A 22,724-nucleotide genomic window follows, 5' to 3' on the forward strand; every position below is an offset into this window, starting at 1 on the left:
TTTGCCGAGGGTGCCTTGAAAACAATTTCAGAGCAATCAAGGTGCCCTCAACCGAAAAAGTTTGGGAACCACTGGCCTAGACAGTCTTCTCCTGGAAAGCTTAAGTCAGGTGATCTTGCAGAACTCTGGTCCTGCCTGAATGTCAGTCTTCTAAGCTACATCAGCTGAGATCACATGACCCAATGCCTGGGGTGTTGCCTCTGTTGGGCATGTGACTTTCCTCCCGATTAACATGGGAGTATTTTTTAGCATAGGATAGGTTCTTTTTGATCAAGCCTCACTCCAGGCACGATTACTTTCTGAGACCTTATTTGATAAAAGCTTCTTGATTAGTTGATGCTAAATAGGAAGCATGAGCACTGCCCACTTCCTGCATCACAGACCGTAGATACGGACAGCAGATACTGTTTGACTCAAAAATGTTTGAGCAATCTGATCATGAAGCTATTAAATGGTAATTTAATTTGTGCGTGGAAAGTTTTTACAGTAATTTGTCAGTGGAGAATAGATCTTGGTGTAATGTAACTGGGAGATATTTCTCTGTGGTACTCTACAAAATAATAAAACACAGTCCATGCGAGGGTAGTATTCAAGCTGCTTTACCTATTTCATAAGTATTTAGTTATATTGAAGTAGGCACCTCTTCCCTGCTAATCTAGTATAATAAGACAATTAGACCATCCTTGTGCATTATTTCCTGCTCTAAGTTAAGGATATAGCTGTAGAGAGAGTGCTTGACATACAAGGATTATTTCAATTCTCCTTCACAGCTAAGGAAAAAGTTGCTGATTCTTTTCTGTTGGTAGGGCAAGAAATCTGCCCTTTGCAGTTGGTCAGATTTTCAGTTGGTCAGTAGATCTGTCAAAATTTAGAGATATCGTGAATACTACAAAACTTGCCTTATTCCTTTCCAGGCAAATAATGGCTTGTTTCTGCCCTCGCTTATTTTTAGAATAATAAACTCATAAAGTAGTTGGACTATACAATTTTGACAGCCCGGGAAACCTCAGGGTCACACTATGTTCCTGTCATCTCATTTATTGTATTTTCGAAATCCACAAAATGGCTGCTTTCATTGTGATTGATATGCTTTTTTTTCAAGGGGGTTTTCTACTTTTTATTGAAAAGGGAACCGATTAAAGAACCTTCTTATTTTACAAAGCAGGTCAGTTCTCAGGATCCAGGATTTGTGGTTAAAATACCACAGGTGGTGTGCATTGTTCTATTCTGCCACTGTCTTTAAGTCACAACGACAGTTAACTGAACCTTAACCAAAATTAAATGGTACCTACAGTGGGTCCTTCCAACAGAAGTGTGTAATGAAAGTTGTTAGTTGCCTTTACCTTTTTCTTCCTTTGAAACTGCTGTGGGAAGCGTCACAGAAAAGACTATTGGAGTAGTCCGTTGTTCATCTCAGTCCAGTTACGACTCCTTGCTGCTCATGGGATCACAAACACTGGTCCACACGACAGCCGGGGGCCCCAGTCTCTCTCACTGGCTTGGGCCCCCAAACCACCATGCGACACCCAGAGGGAAGTGCGGGCGAGCCCTGGACCTCTCACCCCCACTGCCCCTAAACTGACCGCCAACCGCAACAAACACAATTGCTAACTCCCAGCCAAAGCAACTTCCCACCCACATCTGGTCAGCAGATGCCAGTCAGCCAATCAGGTGTACTGTCATACACCCTTTGCCCGCTGTACCAAATCTAACAGGAATTGCATAAATTGGGTAGCATTCAGGTGGGAGGTTTCGGTTGGATGCAATCGTTGATTGCATCTGTTACAGGGACGCCCGTGTAGGCACGTCCCACACTGCCCCGTCCCCAACCACCCACTAGTTAAAAGCATCATGGAAGCTGCAAAAAAAGAAATTCACAAACACTGGTCCGCACGACAGCCAGGGGTCTCTCTCACTGGCTGGGGCCCCCAAACCACCATGCAACACCCAGAGGGAAGTGTGGGCGAGCCCTGGACTGCTCACCCCCATGTGATCACTCTGGACTCCTCCCCTCAGCTATGTCATGCTGTCTTCTGTAGTGTGATTCCAGACAATACTTGGCATAGCTGTTCTGTTGCCTGCAGTCACACAGTGCAGCATGACTCGCTTTGGCTAATAATCTAGTGGGTGTGCAGATTTAGCTGGGCTGAATAGTCAAGTCCTTAAAGTGGACCCAAAAATAAAAATACAAGATTTCAGAAATAAAATCTATTTTCTAACTTATAATAAATAGCAGCCTTTTTTTCAGCTGCATGATGAAAAGTATAAAATATTTTACATTTATTGGAAGAACCCCTCCCTCCCTTCCTTTCATATTGCCGAGACAGAATCCGGCAGACTGGTGGAGGTCTCAGCTTGTGTGAGATTTCACATAGATGATGCCCCTGTGAGGGAGGGTAGCTGATGACAAACACACCCATGATCTAAAACCACCTACTAAGCTCAGAAGTAATGGCTGCCACCTGTATAACCACTAATTAGTCTTTGTATGTGTCAGAGTGGTGCAACTAAATGTTTTGAATTAAAAAAATGTTTGGTTTGGGTCCCATTTAAGTGGTCAGTAGGGATACTCGATGAGATGCAAATATTTGAGTTTATGCAAAATTATGCACATTTTCATGCAATATATATATAGCTTGAAAGTGGACCAATCAAGTCCCACCCAGGTTTAAATTGGTGCATTTTCAAGCTGCATATATTTGCATAAAAAATTACATAAATTTGCATAAATGCAGAAATATTTGCACATCCCTCATGGTCAGATTTCAACTGAAGTCAGAGATACATGGAGGTTGCCATATGTATTTCCTTTTAAACAATAAATAAATATGGCAGCCTCCATATCACTCTCGCTTCAGTTGTCCTTTCAGTATTTCAGTATTCCGGCAGTATTGGAAGGAGAGGGAAGGTGGTTAGTCGTGCTAATAAACACGCATCGGCTCTGCTTTCATTACACACTTCATTGAACGCTATAACTGTAATTTCTTTATCAATCCACTGACTGAATTTTTAAATTGAAGTGAGCATCTCCCGATACCTGCCTTAAATAGTCTTTCTCCTCTGTATGAGCCAGAACAGTCTCTGCCTCCTGCAGTGCCACTAAACTGGATCTACTTTTCTTGTAAAGTGGGAAACCCCTTTTAAACTCTATTTCTCTAACAAAGCTATCAGTTTGCTTGCACTAACTCTCTCTATTGCCCTTCTCTGAGTAATTGGTTTCTTTCTGTTTGTCCTCTTCTCTCTGTTCATGGTCACAGATAATGTAATGGATTTTCAGCAGCCTTCTCGCATTGAGCCAGCTGGTAAAGAGGACTTTTCATCTGTGCTGCTTGAATCTACTGCTTCCCTTCCTTCTCTGTCCGCTGGTTATACTGCTGCTTTCTCTGTTGACTCCACTAGCCCATCAGCTTTGCAAGGTTATGATACAGAGACTGACTATACTGAGAGCAAACTCCATAAATTCACATCTGGCCTAGGGGAACTAAATGAAGACACAATCTTTTCCGAGAGGGGTTTTACCGTTCAGCACCCTACATCTGACCCGGAATCTGTACCCGGCGATCATGCAAAATTGTACACACAGTCTGCTAAAGAGATGTTTTCTGGAATGCTGAAATCTGTTGGACCTCCTCATGAAGAGTTTACAGATCTCAAGGAAGTAGCTGATGAGCACTATGTAGACTTCAAGCCATTCGCTAGCACCATGGGCCATGACTTTGGGTTTGAAGTTAAGGATGCCCCTCCTGACTTTAAAAGTGATATCGGTCATTTAATATTTGAATCTGGGAAGTCTTCAGAAATATATAGTGAAGAAAAGGACATAGACATATCTGATGACATTTCCCCTGCTTCCCCTGAAGCTATATCAGATTATGAAACCTTTCCTGCTTTACAGCAGTCAGCTCCATTGGCTTATGGCGGAAATCCATTCACGGATCATAAATTTGACCAGAAAAGGCTGGAACAAGTGGAGACCCGCCCTACATCCCATTTAGGTTCAAATGTTGCAACGGTTAATCCCTTCTTGGAACACATGGACCAACAACTAGATTATGTCTCAACCGACAGTACGTCTGGAATTGTCACCGCTCAGGTTTCCAGCAAGCCCGAGGGGCTTACTCCTGATATTGTACAGGAAGCCTATGAAAGTGAAGTCCACGAGGTGGGTGTACCAAAGCTGAACTATGAACCGAAAATCGATTTGGTTCAGACCACTGCTAAAGCCGCACAAGAGAATGTTTCCCCTGTAGCTCAGAACACAGCCCTGTTTGAAGATTCAGATTCTGTCTCTTCACCGGTTTTGCCTGATATTGTTATGGAAGCCCCACTGACGTCAGCTCCGGTAGGCTTAAATGCTGTAGCCTCACAGCCTGATGTTTCCCCAGTAGGTCAACGCAAACTAGACAGTGAGGAAAAAATAAAATCCTACTCCGAAAAGCCACCATCGTATGACGATGCTGTTAAAAAAGTTAACTTGCAAGAACAGCAACCTGTTGTATGTGTCGAGCAGGGAAAAAGGGCACGAGGGGAAGAGACAGAGGCCCCATATATATCCATAGCATGTGATTTGATAAAGGAAACAATACCAGAGAAGGTTACCGATTTCTCAAAGGCCCTAGCTAGTGAGTTTGATTCACCTTATGCTGTAGACTATGACGAGAGTTCTCCGGAATCTGAGCCTAGCGAACCTTCATACAAGCATTGGGAATCGGAAGTGATCTCAAAAGTAGCAGCCCCTGCAGTTGGAAGTGTGAAGTCTCACGATGTTACGTTGGAAAAGGAAAAAGAAAGTGATCTGAAAGGGAAAGAGCAAGTTCCCAGCAAAGGTTATCTGGAGTCAGAGGCTTATATTTCCGATAAAGTTTCATTGGCCAAGGAGCCAGTGACACAATCATCCAATCAAGAGAAGCCTTTACAGATGGAGGCATTTGGGAGGATCTATTCTGAAGAGGTGCCACAGGTTAAGCCACCTGTACACTTTGAAAAATCCTTCCCTGTACCAACTATTGATGAGTTTGCCTCCAAGCCCTCCAGAGATGACCGAGCTGAAGTTAAGGAAACCAAACCACGGGATGATCATGTACAGAAACCGGAACCCAAGAAAACAGAAGAGGCACACAAACAGCAAAAAGCCAAAGAAAGTGATCATGCTTCTGATAAGCTGTTAGACCTTAGTAAAGCGGGAACTGTGTTTGAAGAAACTGTTTCTAAGCCTAAACCACCTGCAAAGAGTGCAGAGATTACCAGTTCAACAAGTACAGAAAAGAAACAACCTTCAGCTCCTCCCTGTTTGGGCGTTTGTAGTTTCAAGACATCAGGTAATGCATGGTGTACTTTGCAGTCTGTAAATCACGTTGTACTGTGTGTAACAGGGATTTGACCATTCATAAAGTGTGAACTATGGATTTGCATTCTGTTTTTTTTCTCTTGCCTTTAATGCTCACCAGCGGTAGATTTATTTTATGATTCAGCTTGGGCGATTCACAAGAAGGGTGTAGTGGTAAATGGTTTTTAAATTGACTTTCAAAGAGTATGGGAGTGCCAATACACATGCCTCCCATCATTGCCCTGATTGTGGTGTAAAGTCTGGGAGAGGAACACTTAAAGATTCATTCCCTAATAGCTTGATGTAAGCAACCTGTTATTTGTATTGTAATTGTACACGGTTACTCCTGAGGAAATCATAATTGTCGTTTTGTTTTTTCCCTTCTGTTTTTAATCTTTGGGCGGTTCTGGATTTGAGAAGGCCCTTGTTAGGACAGTTTGTGTCCTTTAATCTGACTTAAAGGACACCTGAAGTGAGAGGAATATGGAGGCTGACCTATTTAAAATGCATATTACCTGACAGTCCTGATCCTCTGCCACTAATACTTTAAAGGAAACCAGAGACTATCTGAAATAAGTTTTATACACATCTGGGGCTTCCTCCAGCCCCATACACATGGATCGCTCCCATGCCACCGTCCCCAGCCTTCTGTATCCGGCAACTGCCGGAGAGATATGCGCAGAGAGCGCACGTTTCTTGCGCAGACTGGCTGAAGTTACGGGATCTGGTACCGGTGATGCAGAAGGCTTGGGGATGGTGGCATGGGAGCGATCCGTGTACATGAGGCTGGAGGAAGCCCAGATATGTATAAAACTTTTATTTTAGATCATCTCTGGTACAGTTTTTTTAAACCATACACCCTGAACAAGCATACAGATCAGAAGTTTTGACTGGATTTTCCGCATGCTTGTTTCAGGTGTGTGATTCAGACACTACTGATGCATGAAAGATCAGCATGATGCCAGGCAACTGGTATTGTTTGAAAGGAATTATGGCACCCTTCATGTACCTCACGCTTCAGGTGTCCTTTAAGCTAGACCGGGAGAGACACATGCATGATTTTTTTTTTTCCTGACCTATTTATTGAATTTGTTGGAAATCCATTACCTCAACATGTCCAGTCATCTCACTTTTCAATAAATTTAGGGTAGTGTAGCGATCAAGTGTGGTGGGATGTGTTGCTCTCTAGGAGTAGGGGATTGATGGTCATTTAGCGTTACACTGCATAAAGCAGTACAGCGATGGCAGTTTAAATTGGATGTGGTGTTTTTTTTTGTTTGGGGAGGTTAGTATTTCGGTGTGCCTTTTGGGGGTTCGCCATTGCTTGCCTATAGGCGCTGCTCCTGTAACGCGACCCCCCCCCCCCCCTTCCACCCTTACCCCGTCCACTGGAGCTGCAGTTTAAATACTCCACTTGTAGAGAGCACTCCCAGCCTCAATGCATGCCAGGAGCTGTAGCCCGCACATCTCCTCAGCAAGCAAAAAAGTGTTATGGGTGCTCAGTGCACTTTATAGATCAATTGGGAAAAACTACACACCTCCTGACACTTAAAAGCTATTGCGTCCCCATGGTCTCATGAGCACCCTACTATAAGAAACCCAGCTACTTGTTCACCTGCCAGATCCTTAGCATTGGTGCTAAGACCAAGCAGTGACATCTTAAAGGGTGTGGCCTATATGGAAGAGACGCAGCATGGGTTGGAAGGTGTCATCACTGAGGGGGTTGTGGCTGGGCTTCTGAACCAGGAAATCCAGCCACATATCAAGACTTGGTGGGGCCAAGCAGAATGGTGGCAGTCTGTGCTATTAAGATGGTAAAGCTGCATAGTATGCATACCTTCAAATATTTCTCCTCTCCTTTTAACATCAGAGCAGAGAGATTACCGCTGTGACTAAACACTAAAGCCACCTAAAGCCATTCTGGCTGGAATGACTTTGGGCATGAAGAGGTAGACCTTAGTACAATTCAGGATTACCATGCAAATCCTCGGGCCCAGTTTAGATGGCATTGTTTCTATTTTCAGGCAGGTCCCCAGGGATGACAGTTGTTTCTTGCATTCGGCATAGGTTGTTCCTCTCCATGCAGCTCTATAAATATGTTTTGTTGTCAAGGTACTTTCTGAATACAAGTCACGTGCAGCTTTTCCATAGTGTCACAGAACTCTGCTATTGCAAATGCCTTGCTTGCCACACTGCATTTTCTCACTTTATCTCAGGCATTCCCAATGAATTGATCCAGTGTGTGCAAGAAACTACAGCAAAATAAAGCAAATTACACGTCCATGCTTTACATTCTCTGCAGGAGAATGCTGCGTATTGTCCTCATGCAGTTTTTACATAGAGAAAATTCCCAAGTTTCCCAGTTTAGCAACCAGCAATGATAAGTTTGATTTTTGCACGGTGTTCTACTTAATACTTGTACCAACTTTGAATCACTAATAGCAATAACTTATCTAGAGGTTGTTTCTGCGTTCCTTACTTGAAGCTGTAGTGGTATGCAGCTGCTGTCACTGCCCCCCCCCCCTTTCAGAAGAACTGCAAGGTGTTGAGTCCCCTGTGAGCAGGGCTTTGGAGTCGGTACGAAAATCATCCAACTCAGACTCCTCAGTTTATACCACCACTGACTCTTCGACTGGACTCCGGATGTGTGAGTCAGTAGTGTGTGACTTCACACATTCGAAATAAGCATGTGAATCCTGTCACACATTTGGTCTGCGTGCTTGTTGGTCAGAGTTCTCCCCAGGCTCTTAGCCGGGTGTACCACCCAGCTAATTTTGGTGAGCACCCAGCTGTCATCTGCTTGCCTCCTTATCCTCCTATGCGGTAAGCAGAGTTGCACCGGCCCTGCGTTCTTCCGTCACACCCTGGTTGAACTCTATGGACGTATGTCTTTTTTCAACCAAAATAACTATGTAACCCCACCCAGCTACTTTTTTCATGACATCGGCTGGAAAAAAATTCTGGGGGGGAACACTGATGATGGTCTATGGCTAAAAGTATTAAGAGGGCCATACATCTGTAGATTTGGCTGCTGATCAACAATCCGCTTCTGGATTATAGAATCGTATGAAAAGATTTACTGCCAAAAGCATGCCTGATCGACGTTGCAACCAATTTTGGGATGAAATTGGTTGCATGTATCGATCGGACATGCTCAAAAATCTTGGGCCGACATGTTTGATCGGCTGCGCGGTGGTAACTGTGTACAATCACAAACTCAACAGAATCCCTCGGCCACTGTCCCCCTAATGTGCATATACACCCCCTCCTGGTGCTCCTGCATACCTGTCCGATGTCTGCTGCTGTCTCCACACCCTTTCCGATTCACTCCCCATGTGGTTGCCGGCGCACTGCAAGTGGGGTGCGTGTGTGATGTCACACCGGCTCCCCATACAGTATGCTGGCAACCACTTGGGTCACGGAGGAGTCCAGACAGCGGTGGACGCCGGACAGGTAAAGTATTTAATCTAGAGGCATCAGGAGGGGGGGGGGGGGTACATGTACCTTAAGGGGGGGGGGTGGGGACAGTGACTGTGGGTGATGAGGTGGCATCATCATGCCGATTGCTGAAAGATTTCATGCCAAAATCGCTAGATGTTGGCAGAGGATCAGCTGGACAATCAGACAATATGCATTGTTTAAAAGTAAATAACTATGGTAGCCTCCATATCCCTCACACTTCAGGTTCCCTTTAACATAGTGATCATTTGAGTTTCCACAGAATGTCAGCCAGTAGTTCTGCAATTGCTTTATTTATAAAGTGGTGATCAGCTTCTCACCATGCTGTACAGAACCAAATGCCTTTTTTTTCTTTATAGCCTATGATCTCTGTTTCTCAGTGTAGAGATGTGGTGGTCGCAGATGTAAAACGTAGCGGTGCACAGATGCGTTGCCTGTCACTGAGATGTGCCGCTACTTTCTCCGGTGAGAAATGGCGGTCAAGGCTGGTGGTCACTTTCACCAAGTGAATTGGACCTCTGAATGCCAGTTTAGGCCAACAACTGAATCGCCGATCACCACCATTTACATCTGATTGGCCTTTTATAAGTTTTTATAGTCTGAAATGAGGCAATCCAATTTTAAAACAGTGGGCAAAATACTTCAATTATAAATGGGGCTCTCTGAACCTTGTAATGGGTTCCTCCATGCCATCTACTTGCGTAGTTGGGCATTATGTTCAGCTATGTAATGCTGCCACCTGCTGTATAGAAAGATGAACTGCTGTCTTGAATACATTACATTTTAGATATCTTAAAACTTAACTCCACCTCTTTGATATACATGACTGTACATCATTCTCTTTTTATTTATTTATTTTTTGTCAAGTATTTTGTAGTGTAAAATGTCCGGAAAAATGTAATGTACAATATTTTTCCTACTGCCAATAGTGTGCTATAGATAGAGCTGCTTCTATATCACTTCTCTCTGTTTGAGTGAATAGAAATTAAGAGGTTTTTTTTATATTCTGCTACCTCACAGCACAGGTATTTCTGACAGGTTAATACTCAACGTGTAACAAAAAAATCTGGTTTACAAAACTGTTGTATTGCCTACCTTCTAGAGCTGATGTAGTTGTCTTGTGAAGACGATTCTTAGCATTAAAGGGAACCTGAGGTGAGAGGGATATATGGATGCTGCCATATTTTATTTTCAACAATTCCGGATGCCTGGCAGCCCTGTTGATCTGTCCTAAGTAGTGTCAAGAGTCAAACCCTGGAACAAGCATATGGCTAATCCAGTAAAAGTCAGCTGAGTCAGAGTACCTGATCTGCTGCATGCTTGTCTAGGGTCTACGGCTAAAAGTATTAGAGACACAGGATTAGAAAGCCTGCCAGGCAACTGGTATTATTTAAAAGGAGATAAATATGGCAGCCTCCATATACTCATCACCTCTGGTTCACTTTAAGAGCTACGGTTACTATTTAGTATTTATATAGCGCTGACCTCTTCTGCAGCGCTGTACAGAGTATAATTGTCTTGTCACTTAACTGTCCTTCAGAGGTGCTCCCAATCTAATCCCTACCATAGTCATGTCTTTGTATGTATCAGTCTAGGGCCAATTAAGGGGTAAGCCAATTAACTTATCAGTATGTTTTGGGATGTCGGAGGAAACTGGAGTGCCTGGTGGAAACCCAAGTAGACACTGGAAGGACCTAGAAACTCTGTGCAGATAAGGCCCTGGTTGGGATTTGAACCAGCGCTGCAAGTCAAGAGTGTTAACCACTAAGCCACTGTGCTGCTATTGTATTGCTGTAGTAGAATGCTAGTCTTGCCTTCGGAGGAATAGGAGGTACCACTGTAACAGAGCCATATCCTCTACATATAATTTGAGAATCCACCAAAGTGAGAAAGGCAGAAACCTGGAATTGTGATTCCTCCAGTGACCTCTCTAGATGTACAATAACGACATGCGAAAGAGCGCAGTCGCGCATGCGCAGTACAGAGTGGCCCTTCCTCAGGAGCACACAGGCTCCTGAAGCCTACCGCAGCGTCAGAGCAGTCTCCGACCCATCGGTCAGAGAGTGTTAATGGGGGAGCCAGAGTAGGAACGACTGGACCAGGAGAGGAATGGGAAGGCTATATAGGAGCCAGAGCCTTCCAAAAATGACATTCATTAGGGACAAAATCAATACCTGACATGTAACATTTAAAGAGACACTGAAGTTTTTTTTTTTTTTTACCTTATTTGCTTATTCATCCTTCTTCAGCATTTAATTCTAAGCTGAATCACCGCATCCCCGCGGCAGAATTAGTTATTTATAGCCCTGAAATTGACCTGGAAAGTTCCACGACTTTGCAGGTCGTAGATTTTGCTCCCTGGTAGAGGCAGAGCTTTGAGTGGTATCCAGTCAATCTCCGCCTCTGCCCGACCCTCTCAGTGAAAGAAGACTGAGAGGGGTGGGGAGAGGCAGAGATTGACTGGAGTAGAGGCAGATCTACTGCGCACAGCTCTGCCTCTTCCTGGAAGCATGATGTGAGCCCTGGAAGTTTGCAGGGCAATTTCAGGACTATTAATGACTCATTCTGCTGCAGGGATGCGGCAATTCAGCTTAGAATTTAATGCTGAAGGATGAATAAGAAAATTAGGTAAAAAACAAGACTTCAGTGTCTCTTTTAAAAACGGAGTAATTCGGTCACCAGCCTGCCGTGTTACCCTACTGAATAACTGACTGCTTCAAAGAGGGAGTAGTATTTAACGTCACCGGGAATTTGCTGCAGCAGGGTGAGCCTTTTTTTGGCTTCACCGTGTGCTCAATTTTCCTGACTCCTTCATTACATGTACATGTACATGACAGGTGGGCATAGTGAGTAGGAGAGCAATGCTCTGGGGGGGTCGCTCCAGAAGTTGCTAAAGATTCTCCATGCTGAATATTTAAGTGACATCGGAGGATTTCTATCCACCTACTAGATTCTTGCCCGATGCAGACTCTATTTTTTTTTATTTTTTTTAAATAAAGGACACGTCCAGGAAGAATAGCAGCCATCCTGTGCCCTCACCGCAGCTCTGCTCCCCGCCGGTAGCCCGGGGTCCCCTCCAGTACAAGACGTCTACTTGCGCTCCAACATGCAGCTCATGAAGTCGCAATGACGTCATCCGGATTGTACTGCACAGTTGCAGTACATTCCGAATGACGTCAGTGCGACTCAGTGAGCCCCACAATGGAGCGCAAGTAGATGCGAGGTCGGCATCTGCAGCGGAGGGGACCGGAGCTGTGGCGTGGGCACAGGACGGCTGTAAGGGGCTGGAGGAAGCCCCAGGTAACTAGATTTTTATTTTTTACGCTCCACGGACCTTCCCTTCAAGGCTGCCTCAGCCTAGTTCAATTCTGACTGTGAAGCTAGACAGCCTTTTAAAGTTTTTTGAGTATAGTTAAACTGTAACAATGAACTCCACCCCCCCCCCAACCCCCTACCTCCCCCCCCCCCCGCCTTTTGTGTTATATAGATAGAGATAAATGTAGGTTTACTTGCTATATATACCTTGCCATGTTTACCTGCCATATATAAAGTACATCAGCTGGCTAGCATTGACAGTTTTTTCTGCCAGCTATGTATGCTTGTGGCTGGTCTATTGTAGTGTCCCTGGACAGGTGTGTATGGCAAGCATTCTTGAATTGGCATCAACCTGAATAATTGCAGGTAAAAGCCACTTTTTACAAGCCCTGCTATGCAGGTAGAAGAGACTTGTTACAGCTACTAGTTGTAAGCTACAGCAACAACTCTGGGCTGAATTACATACATCATGTCTGTGCAGCTATACATCTCTCCTTGTATTAGACTTAAAGGGACTCCGAGGAGTGCCCGAATTTAAAAGAATACACTTAGCTGGGGCTTCCAGCTCACCGTAGGCGGCGAGGTCCCGCGGCGTCGTCCTGGTGACCTCAGCGGGAGCGAGGGCGCGGCTGCGTAGGCATAGTGGTTTTCCAAATTTAAAGTCGGAAATTCCAGAAGTGAACGGGAGTCGGGGCCGGAGCATCAGTGAGTGGCTGGCTGCGCGGGCACAGGACGTCTGCGGGGGACCATTAGAAGCCCCGGTAAGTTCAACTCTGGATTAGCTGTATGCTTGTTTCAAGTGTGTAATTCGGCCACTAATGCAGCCAGAGATCAGGGCTGCCAGGCAACTGGTATTGTTTAAAAGGAAACCTCCAAATCCCTCTCGGTTAAGGTTCCCTTAAAATCTAATGGCTTATGTTTGGCTTTAGAAACTGTGGCGTTAGCACACAATGCTGATGAAACTATTGCCACTAAATCATCATAGAACAGCTGGTGATGTTTGCAATTAAAGGTGCACATACATATGATCTCTGGAGTCTGATCGAAGAGAGATCTGTTGGCTGCTGATATATCGCAGGCCGATTCCTGATCGATTTCAGCATGCAATCTCTTGGGAATAGGCCTTGTGATGCCGCCTTGCCACCCCCCGTTGCTGTCGTCTCTCCCCTCCCTTGTAATAAAAGGTGCCCCGTGCACTATACTTTACCTGTCGATCTCCACCGCTGGCTTGTAACGCACGCTGTTAATTCCGCAAATCCAATCATTTTTCATCCGATTATAATTGAATCGAATCGTCGATTGACCATCAAGTCACCTGATGTAAGGCCAACCTAAGAGTTCAGTGGCTTTGGGGGGTGCTGAGGATGAAAACACACCTGTGGCTTCTATCAGCCCCCTGTAGCAGTAATGTCCCACGCCGTCGTCCTTCAATCTGCCGCCAGCCTCGGTCTAGTGTGGCATGCCATCCAACTGCGGCTGCGCTGCCGTGCGACTGCTCGCTGCCACCCGCGTCATCGGAAGCTTAGTGCGCAGGCGCAGTACGACAACTTCGTACTGCCTCTGTGCAGTAAGCTTCCGATGACTGGAGCGGGAGCGCGCATTATTCGTCCTGTCAGACGAATAATTGCCCGGTGGCGGGGAACGGTGAATCGGAGGACGATAGCGAGGGACATTGCTACAGGGGGCTGACAGAAGCCCCAGGTAAGTGTCTGTTCTTATCCGCATCCCCCCCCCCCCCCCCCCCCCCCAGAGCTCCTTTAAGAAACTGTCTTAAAAAAACAGAGCTGCAGTGATTCTGTTCTGGATAGTGAGAAACCCTCCACATCTCACTTGTGTCCATTACTCCTATCAGAAATGGTTATACAGTTGCTGGGCCATCATGTTTCTTCATATAGAAAGTTCCCTTGCTTTCCTGAGAATACCTACAGCATGAGTATATAGAATTCCTGTCCAGCTTGCTCTCTGCACCTATTCTCTGTACTGCTTTAGTTTCCCATCACCCAGAGCCGCTGGAGCAGTCTCCTTGCTTGTGTAATAAGATTTGATGCACAATTAGTCTCCTGTTTACACCACCCTGCTGCACGCCCATGTGGCAGTCAGATGACCCTTGAGCAGTAGAGCAGAGGGTGAACTGTCTGCTAACCAGTCCACAGTTCACTGAGGCTCGCAGGCTTCATCAGTGCTGCCAGGGGTATGCTGTAAATCTGATCGTACCAGCGAGGAGGTCGCATCACTGGGCAGATGGAGAACTGGAAGCAAACGGGTATTTTACTTTTTACTTCCACACTCACACAATGGAGATGGCAGCAAGTCTATTGCTATGTAGCCACTCCTAGCACAGGGCTAAGCTTAATGTGTTAATCAGCTTGTGTGCTGAGCGATGGAGCTGTTTTTAGTTCCTAAGTAACCAACATAATGCCTATTGTGTATTTTAGGCATTTAGTATCGCAGCCAGACAAACAAGCAAACTGTATTCTGGTCATAACTATGCTTATGGCATATGAGAGATCAGTGTGCTAGAAGTTATAAGTCCACTAGCTAGCATTGTTATCTGAATATCCTTTTTTTGGTAGAAAGCCCTGAGAATGTAAGATTTTTGCTATTTGGAGGCTGTCTCGCTGGCACGTAGGAGAGGAGCAGGAAATGATCCAGGGGTAGCGTTTCTTCCTGGCATCCTTTTGCATGATTACTTGGCAGAGACGTGGGCCCATCATGCGGTCATTTCTGCTACAGATAATTCGAAAAGATACTGCATTGCTTAGATTGAGAACTACCACCCACTAATGCTGTTGTCTCTGGATTGCACGACTGCAACTAATTTAAAGGAATACTAAAGAGAGGTATATGGACTGCCATATTGATTTATTTTTAAGGAATACCAGTTGCCTGACTGTCCTGCTGATCCTCTGCCTCTAATACTTTTTAGCCGTAGACCCTGAACAAGCATGCAGCAGATCAGGTGTTTCTGACATTGTCAGATCTGAATAGGGATGATCAATTTAAACCCAGGTTTAAATTGATTGGTTCATTTTCAAGCTGCATACATTTGCATGAAATTGTACTTAAATTCGCATCAACTCAGAAGAATTTGCATATCTGTGATCATCCCTAGATCTGACAAGATTAGCTGCCTGTTTGTTTCTTGTGCGATTCAGACACAACTGCAGCCAAATAGATCACGGCTGCCAGGCAATTATTTAAAAGGAAATAAATATGGCAGTCTCCATATTCTTCAGTTGTCTTTTAAACTTTAAAAGGAACCAGACTTGAGACCTATGGAGTCTGCCTTATTTATTTCCTTTTAAACAATTCCAATTGCCTGGCATGCTGCTGATGATTCTAGCATTAGTAGTGTCTGAATCCTACCTGAAACAAGCATGCAGCTAATCTTGTCATTTTTGTCAAACGCCTGATCTGCATGCTTGTTCAGGGCCTATGACTAAAAGTATAAGCGGGAAACAGCCAGACAGCTAGTATTTGTTTAAAAGGAAGTAAATCTGTCTGCCTCCATATGTCTCTTTCCTCAGCTTCCTTTTAAGTAGCAGTTATAGAGCAGTAGTAGCTGCAACATACCCTAAATATCCTTAATGCCGTTGTCTCTGATTGCGCTGCCTGTTTTGCCCCACATGTGCAGTAGGAGACTGTGCGGCCACATTACCTATTGCATGATGCTGCTGGTGGTAAAATACTAAATATCTCCGCTCCCACACCTCTTATGGCCCATACTCACGGGCTACAATTGTTGCCGCAACACGCGGCGCGCACGTGTTGCGGCAACAGGTCGCCCGCGAGTATGCACGGGCGCGCACCTCGAACTGTCGCCTGTCGCGGATGTTGCCGGGCGACAGTAAGTTTCAATCGCCTGGCGACAGTCGCCGCCGCAACTGTCGCTAGTCCGCGTGAGTACGCGGACTAGCGACAGCAACCCCCATTGAGGTAGACGGAGCTTGGGGGGGGGGGGGGAACGTCGGCGACAGCTTCCGTCGCACCGCTGGTCCCTCTTCCTCGTGTGTACGCGGAGGGACCTGGCGAGGAGCTGTCGCCGGCTTGTCGCCCACACGCTCACGTGTGCTGGCAACAGGCCACTTTTGCAGCCCGTGAGTATGGGCCATTACACTCCCCAAATTTTCAGGAAAGAGCGCGGCTCCCTGTAGCGGCGATCTGTATCGCTGTTACCAGGGGAACCGCTCTTTCCTGCCCCCTGCAGCGTCACAGCAGCAGCGCCAGGCGCGCTGCTGTGATCACTTAATACGCGCATGAGAGCGGGGAAGAGGAAGCCGCTGCCTAAACAAGTAATAGCAGCGGCTGCGGGGGGAGCGGGGCCACGGACCACCAGGGAAGACTCACATACAAGCCGACACCCCAACTTTTGACCCCCTTTTTGGGGGTCAAAAATTTGGCTTGTATGCGAGTATATACGGTAATACCAGTTGCCTGACAGCCTGTTGATCTTTCATGCACCAGTAGCGTCTAAATCGCACACCTGAAACAAGCATGTGGCAGATTCAGTCAGTAACATCTGAGAGGCTGACCCATCTGGGGGTCAGTGATCTTCAGAGACTGACTGCCTTGTTTGTCCTTTAAAGAAGTGTTCCCCAACATTGTCCTCAAGGCCCACCAACAGTACATGTTTTGTGGTAATCAGCTCTGCTGAGACACTAATTACCTCACCTGTGCAGTTTTGTGGTTTTCTGTAAAACCTGCACTGTTGGTGGTACTTGAGGACAGGGTTGGGGAACTCTGTTTTAAAGTGAATGGGAACCCATATATAAATTAAAAAGTCAGATACTGCCCTAAGGAGAGGGAGGCTCTGAGTCCCATAGAGCGTTCCCTCTCCTCTCCCGTTTCCCGCTGTTCCGCTGGCTCCCCCATAGCGGTAATCGACAGTTTCGGTCAAATACCGCTGTTTCCCCGCCGAAGAGAGGCTTCGGAAATGCTTCGGGAGCTCAAGTGCTCTACACTGCGCACGTGCGAGCACCCTCTATGACGCACCCGCGCGTGCGCAGTATGGAGCCGCCTGTATTCGGGAGCACTCTGCTCCCTAAGACTTCCGAAGTCCCCGCGGCAGGGATTTGAACAGGGGAGCCAGCGCAGCACCGAGGGCACCGGGAGAGGAGAGGGAAGGCTCATTAGGACCCAGAGCCTTCCCTCTCCTTAGGTGAGTATCTGATTTTTTTTTTTTTTTTCTATTTAATCACTGATTCCAATTAGCTTTAAAGGACAACTGAAGTGAGAATAATATGGATGCTACCGTAGTTATATTCTTTTAAACCATTCCAGTTGCTTTGCCGCCCTGCTGATCTATTTGGCTGCAGTAGTGTCTTAAGCTGGCCATACACTGGCCCGTTTTGCCGCCGTTTCGACAGCAGATTCGATCACTGGGATCGAATCTGCTGCCAATTGTTCGCGCTACACGCTGAATTTCGATCCTTTTCGGCCGATCCCGTCGATTGCTCCGTGCGGAAAATTAGCGTCGATCGCCCGCGGGTAGGGAGCGCGTCGCTAGCGGCGTTCGAGTACCCGACGACCGACGCAATAGAGCTGCATACATTACCTGCTCCGCCGGCACGACTACCCCCGGTCACCGCTGCTCCGTGTCCGCGCAGGTCTCCGGCATGCTTCAGTTCCTCCTGCCCGGCAGGAAGTTTAAACAGTAGAGGGCGCTCTACTGTTTAAACTTCCTGCCGGGCAGGAAGAAGTAAAGCATGCCGGGGCCGGAGACCAGAGCGGAGACGGAGCAGCGGTGACCTGGGGACTGGAGTCGCGCCGGCGGAGCAGGTAATGTATGCGGGCGGGGGGAGCTGCGGCAGCACCACCACCACAACAGATTGTGAACCGATTTCAGTCTGAAACCGTTCACAATCTGTTTGTAGTAAAGGTAGCCATACGATCCCTCTCTGATCAGATTCGATCAGATAGGGATCTGTCAGTTGGTCGAATCTGATGGCAAATCGGCCAGTGTATGGCTACCTTTAATCACACCAGAAACAAGCATGCAGCTAATCTTATCAGATCTGACGATGTCAAACATCTGATCTGCATATGCTTGTTCAGGGTTTATAGCTAAAGATATTAGAGGCAGAGAATCAGCAGGGCTGGTTTTGATTAAAAGGAAAAATATGGCAGCCTCCATAACCCTCTTCCTTCAGTTGTCCTTTAAAGTCAATCCAAGATGAACTTTTACTCATTGCATAATTGTGTTCCTTTCCTATTGTTTATAGGGCATTCCTCAAGCCAAATACTTTTTGTTTTTGTCTTAATACTCGAATTCCCTATAAACTAAAGAAGCCACGCCCAGAAGTTTTCAGAGAGCCAAGGCACTTTCAGACAGTAGCAAGGGCTCATGGGAGCTCAGTCTGGGCAGGAGGAGGGGGAGGTATTACTAGCCAGAGATTTCAGAGGCAGAGGAGAGGAGGGAGGGGGATTAGTTTTTTTTTTTTTTTTTTTTTTTTTTTTTTTTTGCTCAGGATGCAGATAAGCCTGTTTTTGTGTAATGTTTACAAAACATGGCTGCTGTCATTGTACCACAGGAATAATCAATCATATTCTATTAAAGCTGTTTGCAGCTAGATTTGCTGTGTAAACTATCTAAACTTTAGATAAGATATATAGACAAGTTACTTATTATAGTTAGTTTTCATCTCGGATCCGCGGTTAAGAGTAGTGTAATTGTGGGTTTGGAATCCGGGTAGCTCTCTTCTGATTCCTTTCGGGTTTCAGTACTTGGTAACGAGGGATCTTAGGACAGTGTTGGAGCTTATAGGATCCAGAGGCTTCCCTCTTCTTGGGTAAGTATGACTTTTGACCCAAGGTTTGCCTCGTGTACACTTGCCATAACTAAAGTTATGCTTCGGAACAGCATTTGGCACTTGTTCTTAGGTGCTCCCCTATTAGATGTATAGGACTGATATCCTCAGTACGATGCACCAGACCACAATGTCACCAACACTATAGAATGATTTTTCATGGAATTATTATAAATACCAAGGCTGTGGAAGGAAGAAATGCATCATTGTGATATTTACATAGGAGTTAATAGTGAAATTGCCACTTCAAAGGACCAAATGCTTGACTGTATCTCTGATTGCAGGCCAGGGTAATGTAAAGGTTTGGCGTATACACCAGGTAGTTGACATAGCCTTGATAAGTTGGGCCACTTGTATTGAGAAAGATCTGTTGGGCAAAGGTCAGTCATTCTTGAGTGTTTGTTATAAGCTTGTCCTCTGGCTCTGAAGCTAATCTTATCAAGCTGTCTAGATAGCTAAACTTAACAAGCTGTCTAGATCTCTATACAAATGGCTGCTTGTTATGGCAATGCCACAATCCCATTGTGTGGGGTGCAGTGTATCAAGAGGATATGTCCTCACAAGATCCAGGTACAGAGTACATCAATGCTCATGCACCCTTCTCTGGATGTGATGTATGCATTATAGCATGAGATCCAGGTGCAGAGTACACCATTGCTCATAAGCCCTTCTCTGCTGTGATGTACGGTATGCATTATAGCATGATATAGGTACAGAGTACACCATTGCTCATCAGCCCTTCTCTGGCTGTGATGTATGCATTATTGCGTGAGATCCAGGTACAGAGTACACCATTGCTCATCAGCCCTTCTCTGGCTGTGATGTATGCATTATTGCATGAGATCCAGGTACAGAGTACACCATTGCTCATCATCCCTTCTCTGGCTGTGATGTATGCATTATTGCATGAGATCCAGGTACAGAGTACACCATTGCTCATCATCCCTTCTCTGGCTGTGATGTATGCATTATTGCATGAGATCCAGGTACAGAGTACACCATTGCTCATAAGCCCTTCTCTGCTGTGATGTACGGTATGCATTATAGCATGATATAGGTACAGAGTACACCATTGCTCATCAGCCCTTCTCTGGCTGTGATGTATGCATTATTGCGTGAGATCCAGGTACAGAGTACACCATTGCTCATAAGTCCTTCTCTGGCTGTGATGTATGCATTAGTTAATGGGTACCTTCAGACATAGTGCTGCTTCAGTGTGTTTGTAGTGCCTTTCATGTGCAGTTTCTTCAGCTGTTGTGTTACAACATAAGTTACATAGGAAATGTGTGGCAGAAGGGTTAGCTATGTCACACAGGTTTACAATAGTGTGTGTGTGTGTGTGTGCACAGCACATGTACTCAGAGGTTTGCTTCCTTACTTATGTGCATTTCCTCTCTCTGTCCTCTAGGGGGTGGCACACCTCTGTGACCATAGGGAAACAGGCTGCAGTGTAAGGACCAGTCCTGTGTCTTTTGGGCTATAGATTACACAGAACCTCGTGTATTTTTCTTGAGGCAACTGCTTTTGCCTTTCGTGTGGAGTTGATGCAGTCTTGATTGGCCGTCAATGTGCAGCTTTCAGTCAGATATTCCTCTGCATCCAGGGTTCCTGCTGCAGAATAAGCAGCAGAAAGGAATACTGTGGGTCGCTGGCTCATAGACTCAGAGAAGCTTGCACAAAGTGACCTGAGCTGTTTCATTCTAAGAAGCACTGCAGAGTAGGTTGTCAATGTATGAATTCATAGTAAACCTTGTTTAGTGATGTCTTGTGACATCTGTACTGACGCAACATATCCGTTCGAGACCATAACAAACGGTGACCCTGCATGACAAGAATCAAAATGTAGCCTCCGCACATAGCTTTAAGCTAGATACACATGCTAGGTAAAAATTGTCCGAGGCAGGTGGAAAGGACTTTCTCTGCCGAGAGTCTAACATTTGTACAGGAGATTCCTGATGTTGGCTAAAGAGGGAGGCCAGATTTTTAGTGACAGTGATGCTCAACCACCCCGAGTGGATTGGTACCCCGCCCACTGCAAGCGTTTAATCATGCATTGTGAATCTTCCCTTAGCAACCGCTCTATGCTCTAAACCAGTGCTGTCCAACTGGCGGCCCGCGGGCCGCATCCGGCCCGCCAGGCCACCTGCTGCGGCCCGCTCGTCTCCCTGGGATGCAGGCATGGCTTGCGCTATGGGCGCCATGCCTGCTCCCTCTTACTGTGTCCCCGCTGGCCTCTCCGGTGTCGCCGCTGGCCCCTCCTATGTCCCCCTGCTGCCGCTGCCTCTCCTATGTCCCCCCGCTGCCGCTGCCTCACAGATCAGACCTCACAGATCGCGGCGACTGATGTAAACAGAGGGCGCATGGTACCCGCACGGAGTACGTCACATGCGGAAGTGAATCATTAGTCACTTCCGCATGTGACGTTCTGCCGCGCGGGTGTCATGCGCGCGCTCTGCTTGCTTCAGTCGCCGCGATCTGTGAGGTCTGATCCAGCGGGGAGACCGGAGAGGCCAGCGGGGAGACCGGAGAGGCCAGCGGGGAGACCGGAGAGGCCAGCGGGGAGACCGGAGAGGCCAGCGGGGACACAGGAGAGGCCAGCGGGGACACAGGAGAGGCCAGCGGGGACACAGAAGAGGCCAGCCCCAGAGGTAACGGGCTCGCTACTGGTGGGGGCACCTGTCACTAACTGGGGGGGGCACCTGTCACTATCTAACTGGGGGGCACCTGTCACTATCTAGCTGGGGGGCACCTGTCACTAAAGGGGCATTCTGCTTATTTATGTGAAATGCTGTCTATTTATGTGCCTCATGACTGCTGAATTTGTCGTGTTGGGGTCCACATGATTGTTGGGGGCATCACGATTTTTTGGGGGCCTCATGATTGCTAAATTTGTCTTGTTGGGGGCATCATGATTGCTGAATTTGTCTTGTTGGGGGCCTCATGATTTGTTGGGGGCCTCATGATTGCTGAATTTGTCTTGTTGGGGGTCACATGATTGCGAACTGTGAGACTATGGAAAAGCTGAATCGTCATCATGAGACAATAGCATTAAACCTACTTTTTTAGCTTTTTAAAACGAAAAATAAAACTGGGAGGTTCTAAAAAAAAACCCACATTTTTCAGGAGTAGGATGGATGAAATTGTTTATTTTCAACTTGGATTTTCCATAATGTTCATGTATGAGTTAAAACGTTTGTATGTAGTTTAAATTGCTGTTGCCACTTTGCGATAAGTGACTTTTGGGTTGCAGTTTGGACACTCGGCCTCCAAAAGGTTCACCACCACTATCCTAATCTAATGTCCCACATTGCTAAGTTCATGTAAATTTGTCTCCACCCATGGCCACACCCGCATTCTGGTCCATGGCCACACCCATTTTTCGGCGCGGCGCGCCGCTCAATGGAACCCTCGTGTTTTCTTCACCATTATTTTAAATTGCATTTTGTGAAAAGTGCTGCCAATCTAATTATCCTTTAATTGCATTTTTTCCGGGGGGGGGGGCGGCGCCTGCGGCTCTAGCAAGAACCTTCGGCCCTCCACCATGGGGGCTGAAAAAAAAAAAATGGCCCTCCATGCCCATGAAGTTGGACAGCACTGCTCTAAACTGTCTCTGCAGTTCCAATCTTTGGAGCCCGAAAGTACATGTGCATGTACATGTGTACTTTCTGCTTTGGCCATCTTAGTGAAGCCTGTCAATACAAAATGAATTAGCCAGGACTATTCCATCACCCTGGCATTGCTAAACCAATAAAAAGATCATTCAGGCGCTTGTCACGTCTAAATTGCCATGTTACTCTGCTCAGTTTTTGCTAATTCAG

General features: G+C 46.2%; 1 protein-coding gene across 5 annotated transcripts in view; it reads left to right on the forward strand.

Annotated features, from left to right (window-relative positions):
* The window catches only part of RTN4 (reticulon 4), a 103,894-nt gene that overhangs the window by 31,573 nt on the left and 49,597 nt on the right, over positions 1–22,724 (forward strand). The window contains exon 3 of one of the 5 annotated variants that reach the window (XM_068232553.1): positions 3,258–5,318. The exons of 3 other annotated variants lie outside the window; for them this stretch is intronic. In XM_068232553.1, the coding sequence (XP_068088654.1) occupies positions 3,258–5,318 (2,061 nt within the window). Of the gene's footprint in view, positions 1–3,257; positions 5,319–14,209; positions 14,364–22,724 lie in introns of those variants that run through there. One more of the 5 variants, XM_068232558.1, reaches the window with a different exon arrangement.

The sequence above is a fragment of the Hyperolius riggenbachi genome, chromosome 4 (genome assembly GCF_040937935.1).
Source record: "Hyperolius riggenbachi isolate aHypRig1 chromosome 4, aHypRig1.pri, whole genome shotgun sequence".
Taxonomy (NCBI): domain Eukaryota; kingdom Metazoa; phylum Chordata; class Amphibia; order Anura; family Hyperoliidae; genus Hyperolius; species Hyperolius riggenbachi.